General features: G+C 42.9%; 2 protein-coding genes across 3 annotated transcripts in view; one reads left to right on the top strand and one right to left on the bottom strand.

Annotated features, from left to right (window-relative positions):
- Positions 1-583, bottom strand: part of INTS13 (integrator complex subunit 13) — a 33,059-nt gene extending 32,476 nt beyond the window's left edge. Inside the window, exon 1 of the mRNA XM_070410524.1 lies at positions 569-583. The gene's annotated coding sequence lies outside the window, so the exon portion shown is untranslated. The remainder of the gene's footprint in view (positions 1-568) is intronic.
- On the top strand, positions 12-28,000 carry FGFR1OP2 (FGFR1 oncogene partner 2). Of its 2 annotated transcripts, XM_070410526.1 has the most exons (7): positions 12-237; positions 11,231-11,379; positions 16,785-16,902; positions 18,362-18,504; positions 21,492-21,605; positions 24,110-24,223; positions 25,217-28,000. In XM_070410526.1, the coding sequence occupies exons 2-7, from the start codon at positions 11,245-11,247 to the stop codon at positions 25,352-25,354; spliced, it is 762 nt and encodes a 253-aa protein (XP_070266627.1). In that variant the 5' UTR covers positions 12-237; positions 11,231-11,244; the 3' UTR covers positions 25,355-28,000. The 2 variants fall into 2 exon arrangements, with proteins under 2 accessions (XP_070266627.1, XP_070266628.1); XM_070410527.1 differs by lacking the exon at positions 21,492-21,605.

Here is a 28,000-nt window from a genome sequence, read left to right as displayed (position 1 = left end):
GCGAGGTTGTAGTGCTGGTGGGAGCGCTAGTCGGACGCGGTTCCCGGTCCAGTGATGGGGCCGTGCCCTGCAGACCCCGCAGTTGCCCGCCGACTGCCTCAGCCTTGTTCTAGGTCTGCTTGCTGAAGACGCTAAACAGGCGGAAGGACTCTCGCCCCTCGGGTGCGTAGGTCCCCGTTGGCAGAGGCGTTGAGTCCTGATCGCCACAGCTGACGGCTGCGAGGGACTGAGACCAGAGTAAGTGGAATAAACCCGGGGGCCAGAGCAGGCGGAGGGAGCCGTTAGCTTCCTTCCCCGGGGCCGCTCTGGTGCTTTGCTCCTCCTGAGCTACCGGTCGCCCGGCCCTCGGCGTTGCCCCCCGCCGGTTAGCCCCTCCGGGGAACCGAACTTCCTCTCCCCGGCCTCCGGTCTGAGCTCCTCTTTCCGGGGCTGCGGTGCGGAAAGTTTAATGAAAAGCTTTGGCCCTGGCCCTCGGGACACACCTTCCGCCTGTTTTCTTGCTGCCTAACCCACCTGGGAGCTCATCGTTGAGGGGAGGGAAGGGGGACCCTTTCGGTTTTCACTTTACCTCTTTGCAGCATAGGACATGGAGAACTCTTTTCTCCTTCTTGAAACTGCCCTCTGAGGATTGTTACTCCTTCCCTGGTTTTCTTCCTGCCCTTCTTCTGCATCCCATGATTGATAGTGGGTCCAGTCCTGCTGGCCAAGCTGGGAACCTGCGTCCTTGATTCTGCATTTCCACTCGCACTGCACTATGTTATTTCTTTTTCCCCCAGAATGGTGCAGGTGCCCTTCCCCAGCTAAGCTTCCCCGCCATCATCCTTCCCAGTGAGTTATCGTTCTGAAATGCACATCTGTTTATGTCACTGCCTAAACTTTTTCAGTCACGGATTTTGCCAACAGAACTGCTTCCTGATGGTTAAGCAGCACCATTCAGAACCTCTTACTGTCAGTCCCAATCTAGTTTGCCTTCTTAGTCTCGTCTTGCTTCTCCAGATAACTTACTATCTGACCACACCAGGCAGCTGGCTGTAGCCCCAAAGATGTCGTGCATTTTCACAGCTGTGTGCCTTTGGCATTTAAAATTTTATAAATATACACACACACACACACACACACACACACACACTAGAGGCTCAGTGCACAAAAATTTGTGCACTGGGGGGGGGGGGGGAGGATGTCCCTCAGCCCAGCCTGTGCCCTCTCGCAGTCTGGGACCCCTCAGGGGATGTCTACCTGCTGGCTTAGGCCCGCTCCCCTGGGGATTGGGTCTAAGCTGGCAGTCAGACATCCCTCTGGCAGCCCAGGAGCCTTCGGGGGATGTCCACTTGCCAGCAGGGAGCAGACCTAAGCTGCAGTCGGACATCCTTAGCACTGCTGAGGAGGTGGGAGAGGCTCCCACCACCACCACTGTACTGGCAGCTGTCAGCCTGGCTTGTGGCTGAGCAGAGCTCCCCCTGTGGGAGCGCACTGACCACCAGGGGGCAGCTCCTGCATTGAGTGTCTGCCCCTGGGTGGTCAGTGTGTGTCATAGTGACCATTCATTCCCAGTCATTCTGCTGTTAGGGTCAGTTTGCATATTACCCTTTTACTATATAGGATAGAGGCCTGGTGCACGGGTGGGGGCCGGCTGGTTTGCCCTGAAGGGTGTCCCGGATCAGGGTGGGGGTCCCGCTGGGGTGCCTGGCCATCCTGGATGAGGGGCTGATGGGTGTTTGCAGGCTGTCATACCCTCTTCAGGGTGGGGGTCCCCACTGTGGTGCCTGACCAGCATGGGTGAGGGGCTGATGGGTGTTTGCAGGCTGTCATACCCTCTTCAGGGTGGGGGTCCCCACTAGGGTGCCTGGCCAGCCTGGGTGAGGGGCTGATGGCTGTTTGCAGCTAATCACACCCCCTTCAGGGTTGGGGTCCCCACTGGGGTGCCTGGCCAGCCTGGGTGAGGGGCTGATGGCTGTTTTCAGGCTGGCCACACCCCTTTTAGGGTGGGGGGTCCCCACTGGGGTGCCTGGCCAGCCTGGGTGAGGGGCTGATGGCTGTTTTCAGGCTGGCCACACCCCTTTTAGGGTGGGGGGTCCCCACTGGGGTGCCTGGCCAGTCTGGGTGAGGGGCTGAGGGCCGTTTTCAGGCTGGCCAAGCCCCCCCGGTGACGGAAGCTCCCTGCCTCTCCTTTTTTTCTTTTCTTTTTTTATTCTGGGATTTATTTACCTTCTATAATTGAAACTTTGTAGCCTTGAGAGGAGCTCAGAGCCGGCCAGGGTGGGCAGGAGGGAAGCCTCCTGCTGGCTCTACATCCGTGGCCACAGCCAGCTGAAAGCAGGTATCTGGGGTTTATTTACCTTCTATAATTAAAACTTTGCTGCTTTGAGTGGAGCTCAGAGCTGCCCGCGGTGGGAAGCTTGGCTTCCTCCATCATTGGGGCAACCAAGCCTCCTGCTTGCTCCAGCTCCATGGCTGCCGGTTGCCATCTTGGTTGGGTTAATTTGCCTATAGTCGATCTGATTGGCTGGTGGTTTAAGGTATAGCAAAGGTATGGTCAATTTGCATGTTTGTCTTTTATTAGTGTAAAAGATATTATTGATTTCAGAGAGGAAGAGAGAGAGATGAGAGATAGAAACGTCAATGACGAGAGAGAATCACTGATCGGCTGCCTCCTGCATGCCCCACACTGGGGATTAAGCCCGCAACCCAGGCCTGTGCCTTGACTGGAAATCAGACTGAGACCTCCTGGTTCATAGGGCCACACTCAACCACTGAGCCACACCAGCTGGGCAGCTCTGTGCCTTTGTATGTGCTGTACTATCTATCTAGAATGTTTACTCTTTTTTAATTTTTTTTTTTGCCACCTATCAAAACCCAAGTCATAGATCATTGTCACCTCAGACTTCCCCAGGTGACATTGATAATACCACTGTGCTCCCAAAGCACTTGAAACAATTCTGCAGTATTTATTAGGTGGTATTAGTTGTTCATATATGTGAGCTTGAGTCTGGAATCATGGTTAATTCATCTTTGTAGCAAATGCTAGTCTAATACTTGGTGCCTAGCAGGCATTATTTATGTATACACCTATATAAAAATAATGTAATAGTTCTAAAGATTCACCATAGGAGTCCTTAGTGCTCTTAAAAATCATAGAATTTTAGCCCTAACCAATTTGGCTCAGTGGATAGAGCATCAGCCTGCAGACTGAAGGGTCCCAGGTTCGATTCCCAGGAAGGGCATGTACCTTGGTTGCGGGCACATCCCCAGTAGGGGGTGTGCAAGAGGCAGCTGTTCGATGTTTCTCTCTCATTGATGTTTCTAACTTTCTATCCCTCTCCCTTCCTGTCTGTAAAAAATCAATAAAATATATTTTTAAAAAAGAAGAAGAAGGTGGAACAGTTGGTCAGAGGTGACTTTCTAAAAAAAAAAAAAATCATAGAATTTTTAGAGCCAGAAGGAAAATAATTTTTATTGATTTCAGAGGAGAGGAAGAGAAAGATAGAAATCAGTGATGAGAGAGAATCATTGATTGGCTGTCTCTTGCATGCCCCACACTAGGGATCAAGCGTGCAACCCACATATCCCCTGACCAGGAATCAAACCATGACCTCCTGGTTCATAGGTTGATGCTCAACTACTGAGCCACGCTGGCGTGGCGACTGACCTGTTTGAATATGAGGAACAGTGGACCGCTAACACACAAGTAGTTGTATTTGTTGATTGAGATTATACATAATGGCAAAAAACTATGCTTTTAAATAATTTTTTATTTTGTTATTCTAGTATGCGTCTATATTTGAAAAATAGTGGGATATATGTATGAGAGAAATATTTTAGACTACAGACTGTGTTTGGTGTATGCAACTCTTCCAATGGCTCCTTGGCCCATTGGTTAGAAATCACTGGTTTAGATTAGGTTATTTCCTTCTTGAATTGTCATATCTTTTTGAACGTATATGTAACTTATATTTAGCCACAATTCTAAGGTAGCATGTGATTTTAAAACATTATTCTATGCCCCTACTTCAAATTCTGTTCCTTCCAACCTTAGAAATTCATCTTCATAAAGGTGCTTCATAAACCCTCAGACATGTTCATTTCATCATTTTCAAGAACTGAAAATTTTCTGTGCTTTCAAATACCCTGATATGTCTGTATAAGCTGATTATTTTTATATATAAGTTACATGCATTTGTCTTGATTTTTTTTTTTTAGAGTGTAAGTTTATGAGAAAGCCATACTATGCCTTTTTATTTTCCTATTCCATGTCTATTATCTACTAATTGACATTAGAGGTACCTGCCTGAGCAACCCAATAAAAATTTTTTTTTTTTTTTTTTTTTTTTTTTTTTTGGGATGTTTTTTTTTTTTTTTTTTATTTTTTTTTTTTTATAATAATTTTTATTTCTTAAAGTATTACAAAGAGTGTTACATATGTCTCCTTTTTCCCCCCCATGACATTCCCTCGGCCCCTACCCCCAGCCCCCCCCGTCCCGTGTCTTGTGTCCATTGGTTAATCTTATATGCATGCATATAGGTCCTTCAGTTGGTCTCTTAATCCCCCCCCCAACCCTCCCCAGGCTCCCCATTGTAGTTTAACATTCTGTTCAATGTTGCTCTGCTTCTGTATCTACACCTGTTCATCAGTCCATACTGGTCCCCTTTATTTGTCCCAGCCTCACTGGAGCAGTCTCAACCTCACCAGGGCCGTCTGAGCCTCACCAGGGCCGTTTCAACCTCACCGGGGTCGTCCCTACCTCACGGGGGCCGTTTCAACCTGACCGGGGTTGTCCCTACCACGCCGGGGCCGTTTCGACCTGACTGGGGTCGTCCCTACCTCACGGGGGCCGTTTCAACCTCACCGGGGTTGTCCCTACCACACCGGGGCTGTTACAACCTGACTGGAGTTGTCCCTACCACACCGGGGCCGTTTCAACCTGACCGGGGTCGTCCCTACCTCACGGGGGCCGTTTCAACCTGACTGGGGTTGTCCCTACCACGCCGGGGCCGTTTCGACCTGACTGGGGTCGTCCCTACCTCACGGGGGCCGTTTCAACCTCACCGGGGTCGTCCCTACCACACCGGGGCCGTTTCGACCTGACTGGGGTCGTCCCTACCTCACGGGGGCTGTTTCAACCTCACCGGGGTCGTCCCTACCACACCGGGGCCGTTTCGACCTGACTGGGGTCGTCCCTACCTCACGGGGGCTGTTTCAACCTCACCGGGGTTGTCCCTACCACACCGGGGCTGTTTCAACCTGACTGGGGTTGTCCCTACCACACCGGGGCCGTTTCAACCTGACCGGGGTTGTCCCTACCACGCCGGGGCCGTTTCGACCTGACTGGGGTCGTCCCTACCTCACGGGGGCTGTTTCAACCTCACCGGGGTCGTCCCTACCTCACGGGGGCCGTTTCAACCTGACTGGGGTTGTCCCTACCACGCCGGGGCCGTTTCGACCTGACTGGGGTCGTCCCTACCTCACGGGGGCTGTTTCAACCTCACCGGGGTTGTCCCTACCACACCGGGGCTGTTTCAACCTGACCGGGGTTGTCCCTACCACGCCGGGGCCGTTTCGACCTGACTGGGGTCGTCCCTACCTCACGGGGGCTGTTTCAACCTCACCGGGGTCGTCCCTACCTCACGGGGGCCGTTTCAACCTGACTGGGGTTGTCCCTACCACACCGGGGCCGTTTCGACCTGACTGGGGTCGTCCCTACCTCACGGGGGCTGTTTCAACCTCACCGGGGTCGTCCCTACCACACCGGGGCCGTTTCGACCTGACTGGGGTCGTCCCTACCTCACGGGGGCTGTTTCAACCTCACCGGGGTCGTCCCTACCACACCGGGGCCGTTTCGACCTGACTGGGGTCGTCCCTACCTCACGGGGGCTGTTTCAACCTCACCGGGGTCGTCCCTACCACACCGGGGCCGTTTCGACCTGACTGGGGTCGTCCCTACCTCACGGGGGCTGTTTCAACCTCACCGGGGTCGTCCCTACCACACCGGGGCCGTTTCGACCTGACTGGGGTCGTCCCTACCTCACGGGGGCTGTTTCAACCTCACCGGGGTTGTCCCTACCACACCGGGGCCGTTTCAACCTGACCGGGGTTGTCCCTACCACGCCGGGGCCGTTTCGACCTGACTGGGGTCGTCCCTACCTCACGGGGGCTGTTTCAACCTCACCGGGGTCGTCCCTACCTCACGGGGGCCGTTTCAACCTGACTGGGGTTGTCCCTACCACGCCGGGGCCGTTTCGACCTGACTGGGGTCGTCCCTACCTCACGGGGGCCGTTTCAACCTGACTGGGGTCGTCCCTACCTCACGGGGGCTGTTTCGACCTGACTGGGGTCGTCCCTACCTCACGGGGGCTGTTTCAACCTCACCGGGGTCGTCCCTACCACACCGGGGCCGTTTCGACCTGACTGGGGTCGTCCCTACCTCACGGGGGCTGTTTCAACCTCACCGGGGTTGTCCCTACCACACCGGGGCCGTTTCAACCTGACCGGGGTTGTCCCTACCACGCCGGGGCCGTTTCGACCTGACTGGGGTCGTCCCTACCTCACGGGGGCTGTTTCAACCTCACCGGGGTCGTCCCTACCTCACGGGGGCCGTTTCAACCTGACTGGGGTTGTCCCTACCACGCCGGGGCCGTTTCGACCTGACTGGGGTCGTCCCTACCTCACGGGGGCTGTTTCAACCTCACCGGGGCCATCCCAGCCTTACCGGGGAAACAGGAAGTTTGGCCTTCTGTCCCCTGCCGGCGGCTCCCCACTAGACAAAATCTCCAGGCGTTCCTGGTGGTTGCACATCCAGCGCTCCTGCCCTCCACCAAGTGCACAGACTGCTTGTCTGCTGTCCCGCAGCGCCCCACCAGAGACTGGGACCAGTGGGCATGTTTGTGCGCTTGCTGGTACAGCAGTTCCACAGTGCCGGCCGAGTCAAGCCCAGCCCTGGCCGGCCCCGGACCCGACTCTGCCCCCCGATTGCGTCCCTCCCAGATGCAAGGAGCTGAAATCTGCAGCCTGCTGGGATGGGCTCTGTACTTGGTGCTTCAGCACATCCTACTCAGTCTCAATGCGCTTCTTTCTATGCGAGGAGTTGAAATCTGCAGTTTGTTGGGTTGGGCTCTGTACTTGGTGTCACATCCTACTCAGTCTCAATGTTCTTTCTCTCCTTCCAGTTGTAGAGCTTCCACTGGGCCAACTTTCCCATGGTTCTGTATGATAGGTGTTTGTCTGATATTTGGTAGTTTCGATGTTGTTGTGTGAGGTAGCACGCACAGGTCTCTTCCTTATGCCGCCATCCTGGTTCTCCTGGGTCTGCTTCTTGAGTGTGTCTCTCATGGCTGCGAGCAGTTGAAGTCTGCAATTTGTTGGGATAGGCTGCAAAAGCGCAGGTGGGTCTTTTTGTGCACCTGGCACAGCTTGGATGGGGATGTAAATTGATTAGGGCTGAGTCTCAGGGAGTCGCCATGGCGGAGCAAATAGCACTGGCTGAGTCTCCGCGGCCCCTTGACTCTCTGCCAGGGCTTTGTGTCCCCCAGTGCCGGTGAGCAGCTGTGCAACAGAGTCTCCCTCGCTTTCTGATGGCTGCAAGGCCGTGCTGCCTCTCCCCGTAGGGTCTGGTGCTTCATGATCCCGCCTGAACCAGCTCAGTGGATTTGAAAGTTTGCAGAAGAAGGCGCTTCTACTTGTGGGTCTGGCACACCCCAGATGGGAATGTAAATTGCGTAGGGCGGGATCACAGGGAGTCGCCGGGGTGGAGACTCAGTGGCCCCTTGCCTATCCAGGACACCAGGGCTTTGCGTCCCCCAGTGCCGGCGAGCAGCCGAGCGCCAGAGCCTCCCTCGCTTCCTGACCGCTGGAAGGCCGTGCCGTCTCTCGCCTTGGGGCCTGGGGCCTCAGAGACCCGCCCGAACCAGCTCAGTGGATTTGAGAGTTTGTAAAAGCACAGTCATTCCCTCTTGTGCCTCTGGCACAGCCCTGAGGGTAGGGCGGGGTCACAGGGAGTCACCAGCGTGGAGGAAATAGCGATGGCGGCGTCTCCGCGCCCCTCGCCTCTCCGGGACACCAGGACTTCTTGTCCCTCGGTGCCGGCGAGCAGCCGCGTATCAGAGCTTCCCTCGCTCTCCGACCACTGCAAGGCCGTGGCCGCCTCTCCCTGTGGGATCTGGGGCCTCAGAGACCCGCCCCGAGCAAGCCCAGAGGATTCGAGGGTTCGTAAAAAACCGAGAATCCATTTGCAGCCCGCGTGGCGTGTGACTGCGTACCTCTGGTTTTGGTGCCTCCGTAGCTCCCACTCAGTCTCACTGCGCTTCTTTCTTTTCCTCCAGTTGTAGATCTCCCACTGGGCCAACTTCCCCATGGTTCTGAGTGGCGGTTGTTTACTTCATAGTTGATAGTTTCAATGATGCTGTGAGAGAGCAGCACACACAGGTCCGCTCCCTACGCCGCCATCTTGGTTCTCCTAAAAATTTTTAATTAAAGTTGATTGTTGACATTTGAAGACACTCAGTGGCATATCGGTAGTCACAGTATTTCTGTATGTCCAACTATAGGATACTGAATTTTTGGGTAAAAGAGAAAGAAGAGTGACTTGAATTTCTTTAAAATTTTGTTAACCAAAATCTAAAATTAACAGCTGTCAGTCGCTGTCATAGGTGGGTGGTGGTTTCTCTTTTATCAGCAGCAGAATGTTCTGAACCCGCTGCCAGGAGTCTGACTGTCAGTGCCTTTGGGTGGTAAAGTAGGCGAGTATATAGCTAACGCAGGGGAAAAACCTGCTTTAGAAAAATTTCACCTGTAATTTGGGCCCACCTATAGGAGATAATGTAAGTAATAATTAAGCATGATAAAAATAGGTAGCTAAATTGGGAATAGCCCTTTTAAAATGTTTTATTTAACTGGAATATATTTTTTAAACTTGTTAGAGAGGTTGGAAACAATCTCCCTCCCACTCCACTTACCGACCCAAAAAGAGAGGGGAAACACAGTGTTTTTCAAAAAAGGTGGCAAAGTTAATGCATATTATAAAATATTCTAAACTTTTCTGTGGTTTCACATACAGGAAATGAACATGCAGATTCTTAGAAACTCTGTGTCACTGTTTTTCTGAAATGCTAATAAAACAATGCTTCGAATTACCTGATGTTTAAAATTCATTTCTCAGAATAGCATTATTTTTATAGTTACAAAGCAAAATTTAAATATAGTTTATTTTGATAGTAGTATTTTTTTAGCAGTCTAGAGAATACTTTTTAAAGTGAATGTTAATTGTAATTGAGAAAGCCTATCAGTACACATCCATTGGTCTTGTAATTAACTCTAATGTCTAGTAAAAATGGATGCTAGGCTTTTACTAGTTATAAGAAAAAATATTTGAGCCCTGACTGGTTTGGCTCAGTGGATAGAGCGTCAGCCTGTGGATTGAAAGGTCTCAGGTTCGATTCCAGTCAAGTGTATGTACCTTGGTTGCGGGCACATCCCCTGTGGGAGGTGTGTAGGAGGCAGCTGATTGATGTTTCTTTCTCATCAATGTTTCTAGCTCTCTATCCCTCTCCCTTCCTCTCTGTAAAAAATCAATAAAATATATATTTTTAAAAATTTTGAAATTTTGTTATTTCATTCTTCATTTACACTCCCATTTATTTTCTAGTGCTGGCTTGAAATGCAATTTTTATAATATTTTGGAAGACCTGTTGGTGAAATAGAGTTAGGGAATTTGCTCTGTTTTTCCAGCCAGGAAGACTGAAATAGTTTTTATTTATCTAAAAGCAGATAGGGTCCTGGGATCCACCTTGGCTCCTGAGTAGACACTAGCCTGGGTATTGGAAACTCTATTTCTGGTACTAGCTTGACTCCTTCCTTGCTGCATGGTGCTGTCATTCATTTCCTTTCATTTGGAATCCCTGAGTCTTTCCTCATTGATAAATGGGAATACACTTGTCCTGTTGACCAAAGGACATTATTAGGTAGTAGTCCTCAGGTTCAGAAAGCTACTAACAGTTTGAATTAATTAAAATGATTATTTAGCAGTTTTATTTTATTCTACAGTGCTCTAGAGGTCCATTTGGATTGACTTAGGTTAGAGAGAAGGCTAAAACTAGGTAAACCAAAATGAAATATCACCTCACGCTTGTGGGAATGACAATCATCAATAAATCAACAAATAAGGATATGAAGAAAAGGAAACCCTCATACACTGTTGCTGGGTTTGTAAACTAGTACAGCCCCTAGGAAAAACTGGAGGTTCCTCAAAAAATTAAAAATAGAGCTGCTATACAATCCAGCAATTACACCTCTGGGGAATTTATCCAAAAACAAAACACTAACTAGAAAGATATATTAATTGTATGTTCATTGCAGCATTACTAGTAAGAGCCAAGATATGGAAGCCATCTAGATGTCTAACAATAGATGAATGGATATATATAAATCTCATGGTGTGTGTGTGTGTGTGTGTGTGTGTGTGTGTGTATGTGTATGTATAAAAGGCTAAGCGGCCATCCAACCAGTAGCTATGATGCGCAGTAACCACCAGGGGGCAGACGCTTAACACAGGAGCTGCCGAGCTGCAGTGACTTGGCAGCGGCAGTTCTTGGGTGATGCACCCGGGAACCAGAGAGGAGGGAGCCCGATTCCTGGGTGCATCACCTGAGAACCGCCCTCTTGCAATCCCAGACCCCTCAGGGGATGTTGGAGAGCCAGTTTTGGCCAGATCCCCACAGGCCAGGCCGAGGGACCCCACCTGCCAGCGTGACACATAGAGGCCACTTTGGCTGGTCAGTAGTGTGTGTGAACATTATCTCAGGTCACCTGACCAAGCAAAAGCTAGGAAGGATCTTATAGTCAGATTGACCACAGAATACAGATTAATAAAGTGACATCTTTCAAAAATGACAAGATAGGGAATGGCTTCATAAAGAACACTATTTCTGTATGATATAAAATGTATCCATTGGATGTTTAATTTTTCCCCCATCATAAATTCATGGTATTTTACATGCATTTTTATTATGTCTGCAAATTGTTTGCATATATTCTAATTTTTTCAAATATTATAAATTCACTTAGTCTTGTTCCATCCTAATAGAAGCAAAGCTACAGGTGTTCTTAAGTGTTTTTCTCTCCCCTTGCAATGAACAGTCCTGTAACAAATTTTGCTCCAGAAGCATATCTCTGTGAACATGAAACTAAAATAGGATGATATGCCACCTTTGTTTTGAGTCTTGATTTTAATTTTTATTATAGGTATTTCTTTAGAAATGAGTTGCACAATTGAGAAAGCACTTGCTGATGCCAAAGCTCTTGTTGAGAGACTGAGAGATCATGATGATGCAGCAGAATCTCTGATTGAGCAGACCACGGCTCTCAATAAGCGAGTAGAAGCAATGAAGCAGGTTTGTTTGTTTTTTCTTTTTTGTTGATTTCATTTTTTAAAAAAGCAATCATTGATATTTATGTATTGTTTGAATCACTAACTTCTGCTTAATTAGAATGTTCTTTTTAAAATTTAAAGGTAGTTTGACATATATGTTTCAATTTTACTTTATAATTTTTTGTTTTGCTCAGGTGAAATATGTATTTTATATATATTCTAAAATCTGTAGACTTGATCACAATTTTTCTGACAGACACACATTTGAGTTTATAAAATACAAGAATTTATTCAGTCTAGATACATTTGGCAAAGACCAGATAATGTCATTTACCAGTATAGACACATTTTGCTCTCATGTTTTTATAATGTGGAAATGTTTATGTTTTTCTTTATAAAACTAGCTAGATGATGTTATTTAACAATTTTTTAAAATAATGCAGAGTAATATCTACTTTATACCTTTTGCAGTTATTGCATTTATATTTGCTACCTTGCCAGTTAAAGAAGAAATGAAAAGGGCTTCACTTCTCATTATCCTTAGTGTTATGTGTAAGGACTTTCCAATGGGCCATGGAGTTTAGCTACCATTTAAAGCTCTCTTCTGATAAAAATTTTTAACTCTAAGAGAATTATGAAAGTTCTGATTTTATGAAATCGGTAGGGGGAAATGTATATTCATAGCCTACTCTCATGAAATTCATTCATTTTTTAAAAGGAAGCAACCCTGGGATCCTGCTTTTATCAAAACTGGAAATAATGGAACAAGTTTACTTCATTTGTTTTGCAACTCTGTTGCCCTAAAAAGATTACATACCTCTTTAACTGTGTAGCTTGTCTTATGTATTCCAGTGAACATATATCTGATATTGAGCTGTGAAAAGAATTTGACAACTTCACTGTTTATATCGAGTCTAGAAATTGAAGTTTCATTTAGTGGAATGGGTAATTTATATTGGGAATGAAAGAAAGGTGCTTCCACCAAGAAGTAAATTTGCAGCAATTTCTGTAGATGCTGTGGGTAAAACAGTACTACCACAACCTCTAATATAATGTATTAAAACTTTATAAAGATATGCCTCCACGCTCCTAGGGCCTGTTCCTGCCTCAAACCTCGCCCTCCTGGGAAACAGCTCGGGGAGGGTGCAGCCCTTGGCAACACGACCCAGGACTCAGTGTGTCCAGGCTCCAAAAGCTGGTTCCTGCCTCAAACCTCGCCCTTACCAGAAACAGCTTGGGGAGGGCACAGCTGTGGCTAAGAGGACCCAGGACTTAGTGCGTCCACCCTCCGAGGGCAGGTTCCTGCCTGAAACCTCACTGCCCTCACGGGAAACAGCTCGAGGAGGTTGCAGCCGTTTCCGAGACAGCCCCTGCAGGACTGACTTCCTTCCAGTTGGTCAAGCCTCGGTCGTGATGTTACACCCAGGGTTTTTATATAAATAGACAATTCAATTTGCCTATTAGCCTTTTATTATCCTATCTAATAAAAGAGAAATGGTAATTAGCCGTACATCCACTACCCTTCCCATTGGCTAATCAGGGCGATATGCAAATTAACTGCTAGCCAAGATGGCGGCCGGCAGCCATGCACTGAAGCGAACAGGGAGGCTTGCTTGCTCCAGTGACTACGGACTCCAACGTTCCCCGCCTGACTTGCCGGCCTCTCAGCTGCAACTCTAAGCAACTATGTTGCAAATATAGAAGCTAAACAAAACCCCAGAAACCTGCTTTAGTCAGCTGGGCTTCAACCAGCCAGACCGCAACATTGTATCAAATACAGAAGGTAAACAAAGGCCAGAAACCTGCTTTCAGCAGCCAAGGCCTCAGAGCTAAAGCTGGCCCAGAATAAAAAAAAAGAAAAAGAAAAAAAGGAGCGGTTGGGAGCTTCAGTCACCCACCAGCCTGAAAACAGCCCTCAGCCCCTTAGCCAGGCTGGCCAGGCACCCCAGTGGGGACCCCCACCCTGATCCAAGACACCCTTCAGGGCAAACCAGCCAGCCCCCACCTGTGCACCAGGCCTCTATTCTATATAGTAAAAGGGTAATATGCCTCCCGGCACCGGGATCAGCGGAGCCGCAAGGCCTCCCGGCACCGGGATCAGCATGACGGGGCAGTGACCAAACCCCCTGATCGTCCTGCGGCTCTGTGTGTGACAGGGGGCAGGGCCACAACCTCCCTATTTGCCCTGCTCTGTTCGTGACAGGGGAAGGTGCCCCAACCCCCTGATCAGCCCTGCTCTGTGCCTGATATGGGGGAGCTCCCCAACCCCCTGATCACCCTGTGGCTCTGTGTGTGACAGGGTGCAGCGCCCTAACCTCCTGATCGGCCCTGCTCTGTGTGTGACAGGGTGCAGCGCCCCAACCCCCTGATCAGCCCTGCTCTGTGGGTGATAGAGGGCGGCGCCCCAACCCTCTGATCCGCCCTGCTCTGTGTATGACGGGGCAGTGCCCCAACTCCCCTATCTGCCCTACTCTATGAGTGACAGGGGGAGCTCCCCAACCCCCTGATGGGCCCTGCTCTGTGTGTGACAGGGGGGAGCTCCTCAACCCCCTGATCGGCCCTGCTCTGTGTGTGACAGGGGGCGGTGCCCCAACTTCCCTATTGGCCCTACTCTGTGCGTGACAGGGGGGAGCTCCTCAACCCCTTGATCGGCCCTGCTCTGTGCGTGATGGGGTGGCGCCGCAACTTCCCTATCAACCCTGCCTTGAGTGTGACAGGGGGCGGTGCCCCAACCCCCCAATCAGCTGTACCCTGAGCGTGACTAGGGGTGTCATCGCAACCTCCCGATCCGCCCTGCTCTGTGCATGACGGGGCAGCTCCCCAACTCCCCAATCGGCCCTGCTCTGAGCCTGACCAGGGGCTGCACCTAGGGATTGGGCCTGCCCTCTGCCACCCGGGAGCAGGCCTAAGCCAGCAGGTCATTATCTCCTGAGGGGCCCCAGACTGCGAGAGGGCACAGGATGGGCTGAGGGACCCCCTCTCCCCCTCAAGTGCACAAATTTTTGTGCACCGGGCCTCTAGTCCTATATAATAAAAGCCCACTATGCCTAGTGTTTGGTAGTCGTGTCGACCATTCAACCAATCAAAGTGTAATATGCTAATGATATGCTAAGGCCGCTCAACTGCTCGCTATGACATGCACTGACCACCAGGGGGCAGATGCGTTGACCAGTAGGTTAGTTTGCTGCTGGGGTCCAGCCTATCAGGACTGAGTGAGAAGGGCCAGACACATCCTGGAGCTCTCCAAAGTCCCTCCCTGGCTGGCCAACCTTCCGTTCCAGTTGTGCACTGGTGGGGTCCCTCGGCCTGGCCTGTGCCCTCTCACAATCCGGGACCCCCTCAGGGGATGTCGGAGAGCCAGTTTTGGCCCCACAGTGGAAGGACCAGTCGCTGTGACATGCACTAACCACCAGGGGGCAGACGCTCAATGCAGGAGCTGCCCCCTGGTGGTTAATGCACTCCCACAGGGGGAGTGCCGCTCAGCCAGAAGCGGGGTTCACAGCTGGTGAGCACAGCGGCAATGCCAGGAGCCTCTCCCGCCTCCCAGGCATCACTAAGGTTGTCCGACTGATGGCTTAGGCCTGCTTCCATCAGTCGGACATCCCCTGAGGGCTGCTGGACTGCAAGAGGGCGCAGGCTCGGCTGAGGGACAACCCCCCTGCCCCCGCCCCGAGTGCATGAATTTCATGCACTGGGCCTCTAGTATATAATAAAGGGCTAATATGCAAAACGACTGGCAGAACGACTAGTCACAATGATGCGTACTGTCCACCAGGGGGCAGGCACTCAACGCAGGAGCTCCCTCCTGGTGGTCAGAGTGCTCCCACAAGGGGAGCACCTCTCTGCCAGAAGCTGGGCTCACAGCTGGCCAGCGCAGCGGTGGTGGCAAGAGTCTCTCCCACCTCTGTTGCAGGCAGTGTTAAGGAGCTAGGGGTCCCGGACTGCAAGAGCCCCTGACTGCAAGAGGGGTGTCTGACTGCCAGCTTAGGCCTGGTCCCCCTGAGGGGTCCCAGACTGCAAGAGGGCGCAGGCCGGGCTGAGGGGACCCCCCCCCCTCAGTGCACAAATCACAAATTTTGTGCACCAGGCCTCTATATGGGATAATATTCCATTGTAAGGATATGTCACATTGTGTCTACTATTCATCAGTTGATGGACATTTGGATTATTTCTATGTTTTGGCTATTATAAATAACTAGAGGCCCGGTGCATGAATTCATGCACTAGTGGTTTCCCTTGGCCTGGCCTGCAGGATCGGGCTGAAACCGGCCCTCTGACATCCCCCAAGGGGTCCCAGATTGCAAGAGGGCGCAGGCCAGGTCAAGGAACCCCACCGGTGCATGATTGGGGCTGGGGAGGTACCGTGGGAGGGCTCCAGGGCGTGTCTGGCCCATCTCGCTCAGTCCCGATTGGCCAGATCCCAGCAGCAAGCTAACCTACCAGTCGGAGCATCTGTCCCCTGGTGGTCAGGCACATCATAGCAATTGGTCAACCGGTCGACTCTCTGCCCCCTAGTGGTCAGTGCACATCATTGCGAGTGGTTGAGCAGCCTTAGCATATCATTAACATATTACGCTTTGATTGGTTGAACAGCCGACCAAACGGCTGGACACTTAGCTTATTAGGGTTTTAGTATATAGGATACTGCTATGAATACTTTTGTATAAGTTTCTGTGTGGACATGTTTTCAGTTATCTTGAGTATATAACTCAGAGTGGAATGGATGGGTTATATAATAGCTCTGTGTATAATTTTTTGAGGATCTGCCAGACTGTTTTTCATAGTAGTTACATCTTACATTCCCATCAATAATATATGAGGGTTACAATTTCTCCACATTCTCTCCAACACTTGTTATTTGTCTTTTTTATTAAAACCATCCTAGCAGTTATGAAGTGGTATCTTATATTGAATTGCATTTCCCTAGTGACTAATGATTTTAAGCATTTTTTCATGTGCTATTGGTCATTTGTATATTTTATTTAGAGCATTGTCTCTTCAAATCCTTTGCCAGTTTTTCCTCCAGCTTTATTGAGATATAATTGACATAAAACATTGTATATGTTTAAAGTATACAGTGTGATGATTTGATACACATATATTGTGAAGTGATTGCCATAAGATTAGTTAGCATTTCCCTCACCTGACATAATTACCTTTTTCATGTGTGTGGTGAGAACATTTAAGATCTACCCTCTTAGCAACTTTCAAACACACAATACAGTATTGTTAACTATAGTCACCATGCTATACATTACATCCCCAGAACTTACCTTATTTGCCCATTTTTTAATTGGGTTTTCTTATTCATTTAGTTGTGAGAATTCTTTATATATTCTGGATACTAGACCCTTATCTGATATATGACTCAGATTCACATTTTCAAATATTTTCTTCCCACATATTCTTTTTTAATATTTTCATTAGTATCAGGAAGAAATTCAAGAACTTAATGAAGTTGCAAGACATCGGCCACGGTCTACATTAGTTATGGGAATCCAGCAAGAAAACAGACAAATCAGAGAATTGCAACAAGAAAACAAAGGCAAGATATATTATTACTACATATAGCAAATCAAAAGAGAACTTTGCTTCCGGCTGGCGTGGCTCAGTGGTTGAGCATTGACCTATGAACCAGGAAGTCATGGTTCAATTCCTAGTCAGGGCAAATGCCCAGATGGATTGTAGGCTCCCTCCCCAGTGTGGGTCATGCAGGGGGTAGCCTATCAGTGATTCTCTCTCATCTTTGATATTTCTGTCTCTCTCTCCTCCTCCCTTCCTCTCTGAAATCAATAAAATTATTTTTTAAAAAGAGAGAGAACTTTACAATTGTACTGTCAACTTGGGATCAATTAATATTGTCAAACATGGGAAAATAATCAACTAAATTTACTTTTTGATGTTAATGTCATCTCTACTTCATAGGTCTATTGCCCTTTTTTCTGTTCTACATTTGAATGTCTGCCTTGCTTGGAGTCATCTTACATTCTGACTTTAAATATTCAGTTTGTGCCATTGTTGTTACCTATGAAATAACTCAATTTTATTCTCTGCAATCCCACCATTTTGTTCCCCAGCTTAGTTGTTCATAGTCTCTTCCTGAACTATCCTAATTCGTCTCCCTGATTCCATCCCCTGCAATCCATCTTCAACACTGGCATCAGATTGATTTTTTTAAATTATCTGATCATATTATTTAGCTTAAGAACCCTCATTGTACAACATCAGGTCTTCAAATAACATCAATTTGTTCATTTCATTATAGTTGATGAAATGCTATAGGAAGTTAACTATTTTTTATGTCATTTAGTCTTTGGTAAAATTGATTTTGTTATATGTCATTTTGCTTAAAGTCATGGAACCTGTTCGTTTCCTTGTATACTTATTTCTTTATCCAATGGCCTTCAAAGTCAACGCCAAGCCTTCTTTTCTTTCTTCTTCTTCCCATACCTCTCTTCTCTACGAAACCTTTGCTTTTGCCATCCCAAAGTAGTTCCTAAATGTACTGTCACTTTCATGCCTCCCTGCTTAGAATGTTTTTATTTTTCAGCTCAAGGAATGCAGGTTCACCTCAATACCATACTTCTGTGAAGCTTTCACCAATTTCTCCTCACAGACTTCTCATATATATTTGAGTGGAGCACCTCTCTGCACTTACCACATTGTATTACAATTATTTATGTATTTGTTTTCTCGACTACACTCTGAGCTCCATGGCCTTTTGGTTTTCCTAATATAGAGCATCATCTGATACCTAATTGTTATTCATTGAATGGGTATTGAAATGATTCTCAAAAAATGAGTTTTAAATGGTAATTTAAAAACTAATAAAGGACTTCATTTGGTATCTTTTATTTCTATACTATCCTATATAGCTAGATTGTTATTCATCAGGTTTTCTTTTTAAAATACCCTCTTTATAAGTTTAATAAAGTAATACAGAAGAGAATATTTTATACATCTTTAACTCAAGTTTGAATAAAATATACTGTTATTCTTGATAGAATTACGTACATCCTTGGAAGAACATCAGTCTGCCTTGGAACTTATAATGAGCAAGTATCGTGAACAAATGTTTAGATTGCTAATGGCTAGCAAAAAAGATGACCCGGGTATAATAATGAAGTTAAAAGAGCAGCACTCAAAGGTAATCCATTCTATAAATATAATTGGAAATGGAATAGAAGGACAATTGGTTAACTTATTTTTTTCATTTCTTGTTATAGATCATTTTATTTTATTTACTCTTCTAACTACCATTGTTCCTAGTAGCTTTAATATATATTAAAAAGTAAACTTTATTTGGGAAATAAAGGTAAGTATTCAATTCAAATTTATTTTTATAAGGTTGTCTGCTTTTAAGAAATATTTCTTTAAATAGATATCTGTATTACATCTGTTGCAAAAACAAAAATTGGAATGCTAAAAACTTTTTTAAAAAATTGAACACAGCCGAAACCGGTTTGGCTCAGTGGATAGAGCGTCGGCCTGCGGACTGAAAGGTCCCAGGTTCGATTCCGGTCAAGGGCATGTACCTGGGTTGCAGGCACATCCCCAGTAGGAGATGTGCAGGAGGCAGCTGATCGATGTTTCTCTCTCATCGATGTTTCTAACTCTCTATCTCTCTCCCTTCCTCTCTGTAAAAAATCAATAAAATATATTTAAAAAAAAAAAAATTGAACACAGATAAAGATAGATTTGTTTTCTTTAAAACTATTTTCTAAATAAGGCTGATTCATCCAAACTATCATCTTGATTATAATGGAAAGAACAGGAGGTCAGGGGGAGGAAAAGAACCAACATACTAAAAATTTGCTCTCCTCCCCCCAAATCACATATCAGTAACATAATGTTTAGAGATAGCTAAACTGGTTAAAAATTAGTGTTTTTCCTTCTGTTCATTTGTCATTCCTGTGTCTGTTCCTTTTGTGTATGTCCCTTGTGTTTGCTAACAACTGCTATGAAGACAAGTAGAATAATCTTTACCATTTACCTTTTATTTTAAACTGAATTTTAACTGCTGGTATGGAATAAAAATATTAGAATAGATTGTAATTATGAGGCCGTTTTCTTTAATGGATAATGGTGAGCTAACTATTAGTGGTTATAACTAATATTATTTAAGAAATATTGATTGTTATAAGACATTTTTATCTTTCTCAACTATTGAAACACATTTTAGATTTTTTGAAATGTTTCTTCCATCTTGGGGCTTGTAGATATTTTTAAATTATTAATTCTATTAAAATTAAATACCTAGTAAATAGATCTTTAAGTGACAACTTTGCATATTTGAGGAAGTTAGTAGTCTTGTGTCAAATAGTAAAGTAGTAAATTAATAAATACGAGTTGAATGTTAGTTAATTATGCTGTATTCGTCTCCTAACCAAAAGGAAAATGTTGGATATTTAAGTAGCAATCTTTTGAGTGTAAAATGTACCTATTGTTAATGAGATTATTATAAAAATCTTTATATTTAAATGTATAACTTAAGAGGTTTTTTAAAGGTACAAAGATGAATTGACTTAAAAATTATTGTTAAAAGAAATGTGATTTTTTAAAAATATATTTTATTGATTTTTTTTACAGAGAGCAAGGGAGAAGGATAGAGAGTTAGAAGCATCGATGAAAGAGAAACATCGATCAGCTGCCTCCTGCACACTCCCTACTGGGGATGTGCCCGCAACCAAGGTACATGCCCTTGACCGGAATCCAACCTGGGACCCTTGAGTCCGCAGGCTGACGCTCTATCCGCTGAGCCAAACCGGTTAGGGCAAGAAATGTAATCTTGAGAAATTTCAGAAGTCCTTCTGTTCAATAATCTAAGAAATAGCCCTGACTGGTTTTGCTCACTGGAGCGTCTGTCTGCGGACTGAAGGGTCCCAGGTTTAATTCCTGTCAAGGGCACATGCCCGGGTTGCAGGCTCAATCCCCAGTGAGGGGTGTGCAGGAGGCAGCTGACCAATAATTATCTCTGATCATTGATGTTTCTATCCCCTTCTCCCTTCCTCTCTGAAATCAATAAAAATACATTTTAAAAAATAAAAATAATCTAAGAAATCTAATTTTTAAGATCGAAAGAGAAGAATACTTTGACCAAAAAAAGTGCTTAGAGTAAGATACTGCAGCTTGCTATTCCCATCTGGTAGTAGTTCTGACAGAAGTGAATGTTTTCTGAAACACATGAGATTTTACCATTCACCAGAGAGCTGTTTTATTAATTAGCAAAATGAAACATTTCTTAAGATAGTTGTAAACCATCTTTTTTTATTATATAAATTAAGTTCGTCATCATATGTGCCAATCCTTACCTTCCATAAAATGACTATTCAGTTATTTGTTATTAATTCTAACTAATACATATTAATGTTTGTGATTTTGATTTTCCCCAAAAAGGAGACACTGTGACTCAATTAAACAAACATCTATTAACATTTGCACTGGCTTAGTTATTATTAATAATAGGATGAATGAATGAATAAGTTCCATTATTCTATAATAGGAGCTTACAGTGTAATGGGAGATACAGATACAAACATAACTATCAGATATAAGGTCAAATGTGATGAATCTAAAATAGAGAAATGAATTATTACAGGAATAGTAGAGGAAGCAAGATTAGTTCTCATGAAGAGCATCTGGGAAGGAGTAAGGAAAGGAAGAAATCCAACTAAATTCAGTTTTGAATTAATTAGTGGGGGTTGGGCATCAACAAGCAGAGGTAGGTGAGCAGAGAAGCTGGTATGATTAAGGTGCAGAAATAGGAGATTCTAGGACATGTTTAGGTACTAGTGCTCTGACATACCTAAACCCAAAAATAATTTTATAACACATTTAGGGGTAACAGAGTCACCCATAACAGCATTTTGAAGTAAGAGACCCTTTTGGGACTACTGTAATAGAGAATTTTGCCCTTAATCTGAAAGTTTTTGAGCACACATTTAAAAATCAAAATGAGAACTCATTTTCATTCAAATATTCATTTTATTCATTATTTTTGAACAGATGCCTTTTTGGAAATCTTAAAAAAACAAACATTTCAAACAGTTGGCTAACACGCATGAACTAACACTCATTCAGTTTTTAAATTACGGATAATATCCGTATTAACATTATAATGACTCTGTACTACAGATTGACATGGTACATCGTAACAGCTCCGAAGGATTCTTCCTTGATGCATCTCGACACATCCTTGAAGCACCTCAACATGGACTGGAGAGAAGGCACTTGGAAGCAAATCAGAATGTACACTATATAAAACAGTCAATTTTGGGGGTGTGGATGGAAGGGGGGGTCCATTTAAAGAGTTTTTTACATTGAATTTTTCTACCAGATTAAATCAGCACATAAATGAAATTAAGTTTCAAAATGCTGTGCTAGCCATGCAAAAATATTCAGTGTAGAAACTTTAAATCTGTCATTGATTCTCTGTGTATTGTATCATACACATCCTGTTAGATAAGGGCAGGCCTTAAAGGTTGTTCGGGCGAGCTTTTCATTTTGTTGCCCTTACTGCTGCTGCAAATTTAGTAAACTTTAAACAGTTTTTCTCTTTCTGGACATCAAAGATATGTTCTTGGCAGTCATTTTAAGCTGATTTCATAAGAATTTTGTTCAAATTATTAAATGAACTGTTTTAACTCAGATTTTTGACAGTTTGTTGTCCTTTAGTTTGAGTTTATAATAAAATGCCTTTGTATATGTGTTATTAAGTGTAGTATAGTATACTCTCCATTGTGTTTTAGCTGTCTGTCTGTTGTTTGTTTGTTTGTTTGTTTGTTTTTTACCTTACTTATAGCTGGTCTTTATTGAGCCAAATTGAAATAAACCTAAGCAAAAAAGTTACAAGTGAAAGGCATGTCAAGACAGTTAAAGGATTATTTTGCTAACACTTCTTGCCGTTAGTTTTGAAAACACAGGTCTGGCCTCTTGTGCCCAATAAAAGATCTATGATACTTCTCCAAAGATTTTATTGTAATAAGTGAATCATCCATGAACTTGGCCTATAAAAATACTGCTCTGATTGAAGAATTGGGTGGGTTTTTTTTCATGATGATTTTCTTAGACTCTGTCCTGAAGAAAAAAAAAATGGTGGTATCTTGTTTTCCATTTTAAAGGCACGGAATTATTTGCATCCTGTGTAGTCATTTAACCTAGGTCAGTCCCATAGGATATCAAATCATAAACTGAGATAGCTGTTCATATTCAAAATTTTTACTCGTTACCCTTATTCAATTTGTCCCTGCAGTTATCTGTATTTAACTTACTTTTAAACATTACATGCTTCCTTTATATTGGGAGGGATTTTAATCATTTTTAAGAATATGACAGATGTTTGTCTTGATATCATTCTTGCTACCATAATCTAATTTGGGGACATCCAACAGAACTTTCTGAAATGATGGAAATGTTCTTTATCTGCACTGTTCAATATGGAAGCTGAGAGCCACATGTGGCTTTTGAGTACTTAAAGTGTCACTACTACAACTGAGGAACTGAATTGCTAATTTCTTTAAATGTATTTGATTTTAATTCATGTAAATTTAAATAGCGCCATCTTGGACGATGTCAGATCTATATTTTGCCTTTTCTGTGTACTAGAATTGTATAGAAAGGACCTACATTTTTGTTGGTTAAGAAAGTATTAAATATGTTTGCTAAAGATATTCCTATTCTTCATCTTATTTCTTCCATAGTTTGTTTGGTTTTTTGTTTTTTTTGTGTGGTTTTTTTTTGTGGGGGGTGGGGGTGGTCCTACTCAAATCCACTCTACCGTTAGAGAATATACAACTACTTAAGAGGCTTAATGTTTATTTGGAGAGATACTAACTTTTATCTTTAACTTTTGGTCTTAATATAGTAAAAGAACCCTCAAGTGCCAGTGAACAATGGTTTGTAGAAGGTTTTCATTTAAAAAATTATTATTCTTAAGTTTATGTTGATTTTAAATGTTTTGTCTGTATCTTTCACTTTGACTGTAAGCTCCTTAAAATCAGGGAACGTGTCTTAACAGAATTCATATTTCTGTTGCCTAGTACAGGTGTGCAAAAAAAGAAAAATGAATGGGATTGGAAGAAATTTGTGTTACTTGTACTAAAAAAGGGGATGACTATTTTATACTGAAATTGTATTTTGAAGTTTGCAAAGAAGGCCATTTAATATTTTAATACTCAAAAGCAGAACTATGTTCATTTTACTCAGTATGTATTATCTATTATGTACTGAACACTAATAGGCAAATATAAACAAGATACAGTTTCTGCTGTCAAAGAGGATTATAATCAAGAAAGTTCGAGATTGGATTGAGATCGATTTTTAGGTATGGGTAGTACAGAAAAGATTTATAAATCATGAAAACTTCAGGGAAAAGAGGTGGAATATGTCAGAAAGTTTTATCTTTCCCATTACTTTGACAAGTCATATAGGTAGGTGCAAAAAAGAAAAGTTGCTGATCATTTGTAGTGAAAGGAATGTGAAATATGAGCTCTCTTCTTACGAGTGGGTTTACTTAAATTATGCTGCTTAGTCTTAATTCTAGTCCTAAAATCTGATTTCAAAAGCACGATCATGGTCAGTCAGCTTTCTTGTAAATATCTGTTTATTATATTAATTACATTCATGTTAAATGGCAGTATGTGAATATTACATTCATATTAAGTTCCAGTAAAGATTTTATAAAGAGGAGAGGATCCAAAAATAACAATAATACAGTATTTCACTAATTTGCAACTCCCATCTCTCTTTTTCAGGAATTACAAGCACATATTGACCAGATAACTGAAATGGCAGCAGTAATGAAGAAAGCCATTGAAATTGATGAGCAACAGGGTTGTAAGGAACAAGAAAGAATATTTCAGCTTGAAGTAAGTTTTAAATTGTAAAATAGGTGAAACTGCTCAAAGATCTATGCCAGAAAATATATCCCATAAATCATTGTCCTTTATTTTGTGTAGTGAAAGCATAAACCATTGTTGAATAAGCTGAATCAGTAGAATAGACTTTTGTACTTTAAAAGCTTCATTTTGAAATTATGGTTGTACAGGGCCAAAATTATTTCTCTCTCTAAGCATACAAGATTCAAACTTTTCCAGTAAAGGGCCAGATAGTAAATTTTTTAGATTTTACAAACTACATAGTCTGTTGCAACTACTCGACTCTTCCATTGTAATGCAAAATTTACAGTAAGATTTAATTTACAGTAACAGACCCCAAGCCAGACTGTAGTTTGCTGATCCCTGCCTTTTACCATTGAACTTAGAAAGTAAAATCAAAGACAGAGTGATAGAGAATAAATTATGAAAGTTATTTTAAAATGTGTGCACATTTCTTATAATATCTACAAAAAAAGGCAAAGTTGTTTACCTTTTGGTCTAGATTTGGTCACTTACTTTCCTTTTTGAAAAACATCATGATTTACTCAACCAACCCCGTTGTCAAATTCCTGTAAGGTTAGAAACCAGATGGCTTGTCTTGTATTCCAAGATGGCTATCATGGAGGTAATAAAAGTACTAAAGTACTAAGAGGTTGTAGTCCCAGGGTATTACTCACAAACTTTTTCTGAGTATATTTAAATATAAATCTAGATGTTAAAATAAGGCAATTTCTGAGGTTCTGTCTACAATTATAGCTGCATAAATAAGAAGAATTTGCAGAGGTAGAAGCCATTGAACACATGATTCCTACCTCTTTAAAATAAAGTGTTCTCTGGATTCAGGCTGTCAACTTCAGTTGCATATATATCATTCAGTGCATTTCTGTCAGTTATAGAACTTGCTTCTTATTTGTTGTACTGTATGTTTGTGCTCTTGTAGCTGGCTAACTTGGTGGCTGCATCTTTGTCTTTATTTTCTTACAGCAAGAAAACAAAGGCTTGAGAGAGATCCTTCAAATAACCCGAGAGTCGTTTCTGAACCTTAGAAAAGATGATGTATCAGAAAATACTTCCTTGTCAGCATTAGTGACCAATAGCGACCTGAGTCTGAGGAAGAGCTGAAGAGTCTGAGTTTCTTACAAGGCTCCAAATGATCCCTGGGACTGGTCTACTGGTGTTAATGAATTAACAGGAAAATCAATCTCACGCTACTCTTTTTTCCCCTTTAATATGTACAGTGCACTGTAAATGACATTTTTAAGAAGTAGCAACAAAAAATGCATAGTTCATGGTTATAGACTTTATTCCAAAATACAGTTGAAAAGTAGAAACAAGAGTTTGTTAATTGCTGAACAAATTGAAGATTTTTACAGTGACTGCTGAACATTTCAAGAGCTTCCAGTAGTGCTGTTGGCTTTCCGGATGATACTTGGAATATTCCCACTAAATGTGTGGGAATTCATGAAGTTATCCCAATTTTAAAATACACATTTTGCCACAGTTTGGTGAGTGGAAGATCATCATACTAAGTTTTATCCTCCCTGTTTGGTGTCAAAGTTAACAAATAGCTTATGTACCATGAGACTTTAGCTTTAATGATTGCCTATCTACCTTCCCATTAATTTAAATTCTTGTCCAAAAAAAAAAAAAATCAGTTTGAAAGGCTGTAGGAATGTCTTATATACACCATACACAAAAAAGGTAATTTAATTTTAGCTAACTTACCATAATACTCAGCAAACAATTGTCCATAATTGCTAAGCATATGAGATAGCATTTCAGGAATGAAAGAGAAGAAATACTACTTTCTAAGAAAGAAGATCTTATAAGAGACATATTTAGTAGGTTAAACTACTCTGAAAGAATAAGTTTTGCTTTTAAGTCATTAATGAAGAGATTTTTCTCTTATGTGGTTGATATTTAAGGATACTGTGTAGCTCATTTAGCTAACAGTTGAAATGTTTGATAAAGCAAGCTAGGTATGGTTATTTCAAAGTAAGTTGGGATATCCTCTGCCTCATAGAGTCCCTTTTTTAAAAGTAACTGTTAAGTGAGATAGAAAAAGTAAATTAAAAAAGTAATTTCTGGATCTATTCTTAAAAGCACCCATGTGGTCCTCATAACCTATGAGATTTTTCTTATAACTTTCCAGTTAAAGAGGGACAAAAAAATCAATGGAGTTAGGAATATTTGTTTTATTTTTTTAATAAAATATATATCCAGTATGTAAATTTTTAAAAGCCACCAAAAATAGAAATGTGCTTTATCAATTGAAATGTAATTTTTTTCTTATTTTTGGTGATTACAGAATAAAAAGATCAAAGAAGTGTCAGATATAAATATATTATGCTCATTTATATTAAATACATATTAAAATTAGCATAATAGAAAATTTACTTTTGAGTATAAATTTGTTAAATATTTACATGGTAATTTTTATGTATAATTTCATATATTGGTAAAATTAAAAACTACTTTTCAGAATTTTTCTATCTTAAGTTTGGGGTAAGTGGGGTTGATAGGGCTGATTGAATAGAAAAGGGCTATTGACCCAAACATTAAATTGATTTTTGTTCTCATTCAGAGGCCTTAATGTTTTATAAATAAATGACAGTTTTTATTTTTTAACTTTTCTATTCATTTTTGGGAAAGTATTCCTTAATTTGATGGCACATTCATTCATATAGTTTTTATCCCAAGTTAGAATGAAAGAAAATAAGCTACACAGTTGAGATTGTCTGAGGCAGTTTGAGGCAGCTCTATTATAAAACATTACTTGATAATTATTTTTGTAAACCAGTAAGTTGAATTAATTTATTCTTAGTCTTCTTACTTGGATATAATTCTAAGATCTTGCTATTTAAAGACATTTACTTTGTCATATAGAAACAGTTTTCCACCCCATACTTTTTTGTTAAGCAGAACCTTACATTTATTCTGAAGGTGTGTAGTGCATAGGAGCCTATTTTATCAATAAAGATGAGTGATTAAAATTGGTGTGCTCTCCAAGTTCATTTGAAAATAATGCTGACATTTATTTTTAGGGTTTATCTCTTCTTGGGGTTTTAATGATATTTAATAACAGGTATCAAATACATCAAGGAGTGAACTTTATACTAAAACATTCTATACAAATGCTGCTATGGAGATAAGTATGGATATTGAATTTTTTTAGTATTATGTTCTTTGAAATGGATAACAACCTAGGACCTCAGAGAATTAACTTGGAAAAAACATGTTTTCATTGCATAAAATTGTAACCCCCCCTCCCAAAGAAGAGATCATTGCAATATTAACATTAGAAGCCTCCTACCAGTTCACCAGAGAAAAATGAGAAGTAATCAGTGATTTACATTTTCTTTATGATAGAGCAACAGCACATTCGGAAAGGGAGTCAGGCATCCCAGATTTTGGTCTGGGCACTATTTTATAACTGACTTCATATAATTGGCTCCTTCGTCAAGGATTTCCTAATTATTCTCACCACAAAAACAACATAATTATGATACGATAAAATAAAGGGTTCAGATAACATGATTTCTGAAGTCCATTCCTGCCCAGCCAGTGTGAATCAGTGGTTGAGCATCGACCTATGAACCAAGAGATAACTGTTTGCAATGAACTTGTATACATATATGCATAACCTGTGCGCACGGACAATGTGAGGGCCTGGGGGGTGGGGGAAGTGGGCTGGAAGAGGTTAATAGGGGGGAAAGGAGGACCTATGTAATACTTGCAACAATAAAGCCTTTTTTAAAAATAAAAAAA

This window comes from Myotis yumanensis, unplaced genomic scaffold, assembly GCF_028538775.1.
Source record: "Myotis yumanensis isolate MYYU_CA2020_CCGP unplaced genomic scaffold, mMyoYum1.0.hap1 SCAF_3, whole genome shotgun sequence".
NCBI lineage: Eukaryota > Metazoa > Chordata > Mammalia > Chiroptera > Vespertilionidae > Myotis > Myotis yumanensis.
The sequence above is the reverse complement of the archived record's forward strand: the minus strand, read 5'-3'. Positions and strand labels throughout refer to the sequence as shown.

What these genes read in the sequence shown, in the direction of transcription:
- FGFR1OP2 (XM_070410526.1), top strand. Translation starts at nt 11,245, where the DNA reads ATGAGTTGCACAATTGAGAAAGCACTTGCTGATGCCAAAGCTCTTGTT. An exon ending in ATTGCAACAAGAAAACAAAG is followed by an intron (nt 16,903 to 18,361) that starts GCAAGATATATT and finishes TATTCTTGATAG; the next exon opens with AATTACGTACATCCTTGGAA. An exon ending in AAAGAATATTTCAGCTTGAA is followed by an intron (nt 24,224 to 25,216) that starts GTAAGTTTTAAA and finishes ATTTTCTTACAG; the next exon opens with CAAGAAAACAAAGGCTTGAG.